The 7,251-nt window shown below is 36.9% G+C and overlaps 1 protein-coding gene across 3 annotated transcripts in view; it reads left to right on the top strand.

The window, feature by feature from the left end:
• Positions 1 to 423: 423 nt before the first annotated feature.
• Positions 424 to 7,251, top strand: part of Gabra2 (gamma-aminobutyric acid type A receptor alpha2 subunit) — a 134,220-nt gene continuing 127,392 nt past the window's right edge. Inside the window, exons 1-3 of one of the 3 annotated variants that reach the window (XM_005359306.3) lie at positions 424 to 525; positions 814 to 901; positions 3,333 to 3,448. In XM_005359306.3, coding sequence (XP_005359363.1) covers positions 474 to 525; positions 814 to 901; positions 3,333 to 3,448 — 256 coding nt within the window. In that variant the 5' untranslated portion in view covers positions 424 to 473. Of the gene's footprint in view, positions 526 to 647; positions 902 to 3,332; positions 3,449 to 7,251 lie in introns of those variants that run through there. The other 2 variants (XM_026785070.1, XM_013350814.2) reach the window with 2 other exon arrangements.

Here is a 7,251-nt window from a genome sequence, read left to right as displayed (position 1 = left end):
CTCCTCTGCCCTCCAGCTTCCAAAATCTAATTTCAATGTCCCTCTCCAGAAGCGTATTTGCAACTACAATAAAAATTCAAAAGCCAGTCCAGTTCGGTGGCAGCACGCTGGCCCGGCTCTTTTACAGTCTCCAACTTTGCCCACAGTGGCTGCGCTGCTTTGCCTGCTTGGTGTTTGATCCTGAAGCTCTTTGGGTAGTCTGGGCTCTAGAGCAGCTGTCAAACACGTAGTTCGCAGCACTTAATTCCCACCCTTCTGCCTCCTGAACATGGACATGGGCAAATGGGGATGGGCAGGGAGAATGATTTGGATTTGATTTTCTATTTTTTCTTTTTTTTTTGCGTGGGGTGGTGGTTGTTGTTGGGGAAAGTGAACACGCGAGGACTGCAATTCACTGTAAGGAAAAGTAGGCTGCTTGCTGCTAGCTTTTCCCGCTGTGCTTGCGGAGGTGGTCTTCGCAGAGAGGGCGAGGCATGGAGTATCCAGCTCGCCACCTCGTTTCCACTCACACCAATCTATTCCTCCGTAAGCGCATGTGTCAGCTTAGAGTCCCCGGGTCTTGCCATTTTATGTGTGAATAGCGAAGTGTTTGCAGAGGACGGGGCTGGGGGAAGTTAAGAGGTGGTGGGGGGATGAACTAGCGTCATCTAGTCATAAAAAAAAAATTCTCCTTCAGTCATCTGGTCCTACACCTGTATACCTAGCACATGGGAGTGACACCCCCACTTCCACAACTGAAATGGCATTCTTTGGAGGATACTTGGTTGGTAGGACTCAGAACAATTTTAATTTTATCTTCTTTTTCTTCCGTAGCTTCTCAAACAAGGAAGATGAAGACAAAACTGAACACCTGCAATGTACGGTCTCTGCTGCTTGTTTTCCTGGTGTGGGACCCAGCCAGGTGAGACGCTGTGTTTGGTTTCTGCAGTTCAGGTATAGCGTAATTTTTTTAAATGCCGTTAAGTGTATCTGTGATCTCTTAGAGTCGAGGTGATTTGAAGAACTCCTTTTAATGAAAATGTATATTGTATAGAAAATTAACCCGTTAAGTGTCTGGAACTCTAAAAAGTTTGCTGATCTTTTTTTTTTCTCTTAAAACAAAAACAAACGAAAGGGAACGGACACATTTTCTATATGTAACACTTAACTGGAGAATACTCTATCAGGAGTATATTAGTCCAAAGAATGCCTATTGCTAAGACACAGGAGGAATCTGGTGAGGAAGCCAAATTCTCCTCGGGGAAGACAGAGAAGTGTCAGATAAATAATTTAAGTGGAAACTTAGGTTTTTCCTTTTCTTTCTGTTTCTTCCTTTGCTTTTTTGTTTTCAATCACTGGGGCTTCTAAAAACAACACAGAAAACGCCAATGATATGAGAGTCTTAAGCCTCTAGGTGGAGGTAGTATACAACTCCACAATCTCAAACAAAAAACAAAAGATCTGTCAACCAACTTTTCATCTTAGTAATCTGGAGATATCTTTCTTAGTAGATGGTTACTGATAAAAAAAGTCAGCTTGGATTTGTAATTTTTCTTTTGCCAATTATCAATACGGCAGTTAATTTGTTTGTTTTAAGCAATTTCATCTTAATTGTAATCTGTTCTGATTTTTAAAAATTGGACAGTGGGTATATTTAATTTAATGCATTTAGAAAATATTTTTAGACACTAGAAGAATTAAAACATAAATTCCATAAGAATTTTTCAATAGCCATTAATTTTTAATAAATATCATAGCATTTTATTATCCCCTTTAAGAATTTTGACCAAATAATCTTCAACGTGTGAAAAAGATATTTTGGAAATGAAAAGAAATCTATTTGGAAATACTTAATTGATTAATCGGGAAATACCCACTAATGGACTTTAGAAAGAGAAATATGAAATTTATGAAATATGACTGAAAAACACCTCTGTGAGAAAAATCGCAGACTCTTGTGACTATCCTAGTGAGGGTTTTTAAAATTAGCTTAAAGTAGGCAAGCAGAAACTTTTGAGGGTAGTGTAGGAACTGATTTACTTATATAATTTGAGATTGTTTGTTTCCTGTTCACGCTTTAATATTCACTCTGGTTTTCAAAATGTTCCCTTGATGTTCCTTGCCACTTTTGATGTTATTACGAGTATGGTTAGCTACTACTTCATGTCCATTTCAGTGTAAATGGTCTCTGTCAATGATGTTTTATACGATGCACATTGACTAGCATGTAAGCACACCTGAGCATTGACTTTAGAGACATAGGCAATCTATGATCAATTAATGCCCATTGAGAACCACCACCAATTGCTTAACTGAGTATCACTCTATTCATTTTCTGTTCTATATTTAACCAATAATGTTCACGGAAGCATTTTATTCTATTATATAAATGATTCTTTTTTGGGGACAGTAATTTAAATCTCTGAATCATTCTGAGAAAAAACGGTAATGGAAAAGGACACTCTGTTTTATACATCAGTTTCTTTGGTACCAAATTGCTTTCACAAAATCAGGTCTCTGGCTTTATGACGGAAAAATAATGGAGAAAATCACTGCTTCAAAAGCCTGGCTGGGGATATTTTAAGACCATCTCTTCCCACAAATTTTATCACCAAAAAAGGGTAACTGGACACATTTATCTTTATGTAGCCCCTAATATCTCTTCTGAGACTACTCCACAGACCTAGCCTTCCTAAGACTCTGTGAAATTGTGTGTGACTGCTGCCTTTAGAACCCACCTCCAGCTCCAGGCCACATTGAGCCTGGCAGCCTGCCAGTGGAGTTTCCCTGATGTCTATATTACACTTGGCCATTGGGTGGAGGTATACCCCAAGTCAGGAAATTATCTTGGTCTAAAAATGGGAAAGACACAGAAAAACAATGCTATCTAAGAGAACGACAGAGCGATTTGTACCATCAAGATGACAGTTTATTTTCCAGTTAGTGTTCACAACACTGAAGAAACACTTCGGAAGTCTCTCTCGTTACTACACTCCGTCTAACAGCAAAGCAATCTCGCCAATAATGTAGGCACATGAGAATCTACAAAAATGATATGCTTTATGCAATAGATTTTAAGATAAGCCATACAGAGGGCTAAGTGGCAGAAATCTCAAAAGTATTTTAATTACACTTCTGATATTCTGTTATTTGATGTCCATTTTTAAACATTATATTTACTGTGCCCCTGAGTTGAGTGCTATTTATAAAATGAAAAAAGGAATGAAGTGTGTGTCGCTAATGGCTAAAGAATCCTCAAATTTAGATCAAGTAAGAAGAGCATTTTGACACTTAGCCAAACACTGTGCATACATATATAAAACACATACCAATTTGTAAAATTATCTGTTTAGGTTGGTGCTGGCTAACATCCAAGAAGATGAGGCTAAAAATAACATTACCATCTTTACAAGAATACTAGACAGACTTCTGGATGGTTACGATAATCGGCTTAGACCAGGACTGGGAGGTAAAAATAATTCTCCTTTGTTTCTATAAACCGTCATAAAACAATGACTTTAGAAGTTAAAGGTAAAAGTCTCATCTTCATGCATGAAGACATAGTATCAGGCATTTGATGTCCTGGATAACAGAAAGTAAGATGCACAAAACGAACCTCATTGCTTTCTTTTTCACATGCCTAATGTATTTCATTTATCTTGTGTGGAATGCCCACATTTATATGGAGACAAGGTTTTTATGTGTGTGTGTGAAGAATTTTCTAATTAATTTATTGAAAGAGGCCTGTTTTTCAATCAGAGAATATGTCTAATTTTGCAATTATTTATCACTTTTTACAGATTCTTATTTTCAGGTTAGTATACATCCTCAATAATTATATACAGAAGTGTCAAATATTGAGTGGCTATAATTCTACTCTAAGAAGTTGTCACACGGTTGAATTTCAAACTCCAACAACAATTTTCAAATAAAACTTTTTTTTTTTTAATCCAAGAAAGTAAAGGAAATAAGGTTGGCTAGTGAGCTAAGTTTTAATTACCATTCAGCAATGCTGAGGGATGCTAGAGTTAGATGAAAGTAACATAGATACAGGATTGCTGAAACTATCATTAAGCCAAAATGGCACTAATGAGTTTTAAGATTGCTAAATATTTATCGATTTGTATAGATATTGATATGTTACAAAAAGCTTTAGTTATAAAACCACATGTGATAAATATTTCCATGTACACATACCTAATGAAATGGTTAGTTGATTCAATAATAAGAAAAATGAGCTGAATATTCTATGTCAGGTAATGATCAGCACAGTTATATGGTTATCCCAGCATTAATAACTTTGCAGTTCTGCTGACTTGGGTTTGTACTAAATTGGTTCTGATGGCATCTCTGCATTTGTGAAATTGAGGCAAGCAGATCAAGGGTTCAAGGTTTTCCTTAACTACACAGTGAGTTCTAGTCCAGCCTGAGCTTCATGTGACTTTGTGGAAATCCGGTATTGACTTAATGCGTGAATTTTTAATTTAGTTCGTAATTAATTAGCTTGATAAAGATAGATGGTTGAGTGGTAAGAAAGCAGACAGGCAGACCCAACTTGTTGAACAGATGACATTTAATTATTGGATATTTCTAGCATAAGGGCTTGTTACCCAAGTTAGAAAAACGGCAAGCAACTCTCACGTTGCTCCCACACCAAAGAAGCAAGTCTAGTGCACAGCTGCCCAGTTCATAATGGTGGCCCAGGGTGTGCAATTGCACTATGACAGCTCTTTTATCTTAGACACAGCAATTTTTGTTTTTAAATAAATCCCTGTTGCAAAATAAATTGGGAAATATTGAAATTAGACCTTGAACTTCATTTTTTTTTAATTTTAAAAAGTTTTGATTTAAGGTTGCATGGTGGGGTACGAAAGACCACCTGTTTTCGGCTTTGAATCTTACCATGGTCTCCGGTTCTTTTTTTTTTATAGTATCTCATATTAAAAATTCCTTTTGCTCACATTCATATATGGATGCCCATTGTCTTGTTATTTGGTTTAATGTAATATATTGTGTCCTTTCTTAGGCTGTTCTTTTTCCCCCAATTCCTCAGTAACGACCCTCTGATTACTCTGACACAGCTAATCTATGTGTGCCACCTCTTTTCTCTTGATCGTATGCCTTGGATGGTTCCCCATCTGATGGATGGTGTTGAGGGTACTGGAAGAGTATAGGCTATATGTCAGACTTTCTACAGTAGTGCTCCACAGCATCCCTCTCTCACAACGCTGCCAGACAGTGAAGTCTTGTTTCCTTTGCTTAAAAGTGGATTAATTGAGCTGACTAGGAATGCTGCTTAACAACACAGAATACACAGATGTGTGCCCCATGCTAATAATAATTTGACTTCATTGAATCCACTTTCTTTCCTCCTGTCCGAGGATCCATGCTTCTCTGGGTTCATTTTCCATATTAGGTCAATTCCCATCTATCTTGCACTTCAAACTTTACTAGTTTCTTTTGGCAATCCCTTCCATCTGCTCCTTTGGCCTGTGGCTATATTATCTCCTTTTAGTAGAATGACTTCTCTTCCACTTTTCTGCTGATTGAAAACCTCACATTTCTATGGAAACCATCATGATACCAGTGGTCTTCCGTACAGACTTTCTTGACTGAGTTGAAATACCAAGATTTAAATCTCTGCCTGTTGAATTTCTTTAACAGTTGCTATTTTTGTATCTCACACAGAACTTACTGCATATTATCTTGTATTATTTATTTCATTTTAAGCTCCTCTTGTTACCTTAATAGTATTGTAGGGATGTTGCATCATAAATCTCTGTGATTTCTGCAGCTGAAAATTGATTTGCTTATTGTGGCCATAAAATAAATGTTGATTTTTTTATTAACTTTCTGCCATCTGGAAAATGGGAATGCCTGTACCTGGCTGCCATCTGAGCTATGAATGCTGATGTAAGAAGTGTGACTCCAGGAGAGAGATGAGTCTTTTACACAACAGCTCTGGTCCTCAGCACTTGTTCAAACTTGAAATAGCCTGCCTCTGTAGATGCGCACTAAGTATTCCTGGAATACAGTTTATATTTCAGTTCTTTCGATAAATATTGAATATGACGACATATGCAATGCACGTAGCAAAATTGTGTGCATGTGGACAATTAGAAAAAATGATTGAAAATAAATGAAAGCCTGTGAAAAATTTCTAAATGGACTCTTAAAAAATCATTCTCATCATTCCTGCAGTACAACATTTCATCCTTTTCTTTATGATTATGTCTAAGTCTGTGTGGGTGCATGTGCACATGAATGCAGGTGTCCTTGGAGGTCAAGGATGTCATATTATCCTGAAGTTGACATCACAGGAAGCTTTTGGAGTGCTAGTAAATAAACTCAGGTTTTCTTTGATAGCGGTGTGCATACTCTTCACTTCTCTAAGAATCTTCACCTGAATGCACACATGTCATTTGAAATAGAAAGTTCAGGTGAATACTCTGTCATATTCCAGAGGTTAATAAGGGAAATAATTAATATTCAATTCAATAATAACATACAGGAATTAGCATCTTCATTGATGGTTAATTAGATAAATAGCCATAAGTGTTGTTTTAATTCATTTATAACTTAAATATACATAAATACTTAGGAAAGAGAAGTCAGACTTTAAACAATAAGTTAGAAAGGTTATTCACCTGACTTTGCTCCTTAATCTTACCCAGAGAAGTTTTTCAGAGACTCTGAGATCTAATATTTTCTTTGGGAAAGTGGGAATAATGATAATAATGATATTTAATTCTGAGAGAAGGTTGGTGTATTGAGATTAAGGTACATGGCACAGGTTATGCAATATATTGGATTATTCATTTTTCAAAGATTTAATAATTTATGGTAGGACCTTTTTAAAATTTAAGTCAGATCATGCCATTTACCCTCTCCGAGCCCTGAAATCACACCCTGTTCATCCTGCAATGGACGTTTGTGCAGCCCTGAGTGATCTGCCTTCCATAAATTCTTTGACCTCACCTCACATAGCTCTCTGCCTGAACACACCCCTTCACCTGCACTGATCTCCTTCCTGTCCTGTAAACACACCAGGACACTCTGGCTGTTCTCCCTTCACGTGGGATATTCGTTGATGTAATCCACCTTACCAGCCAACCAAATATAACCTATGGCCTGATTGCCCTGTCAATCTTGATCCATCTTATCTACTTGCATTCTGTCCATAGACAGCTTTCTTTTAACATACAATTTAAATTATTTATTACTGTGTGGTTAACTGTTTATTTTGTCTCTTTAAATGACAAGTGTAGACTT

This window comes from Microtus ochrogaster, linkage group LG1 (assembly GCF_000317375.1).
Source record: "Microtus ochrogaster isolate Prairie Vole_2 linkage group LG1, MicOch1.0, whole genome shotgun sequence".
Classification (NCBI taxonomy): Eukaryota; Metazoa; Chordata; class Mammalia; order Rodentia; family Cricetidae; genus Microtus; species Microtus ochrogaster.
Note: the sequence above shows the minus strand (reverse complement) of the source record. Positions and strands in the feature narration are given on the sequence as shown.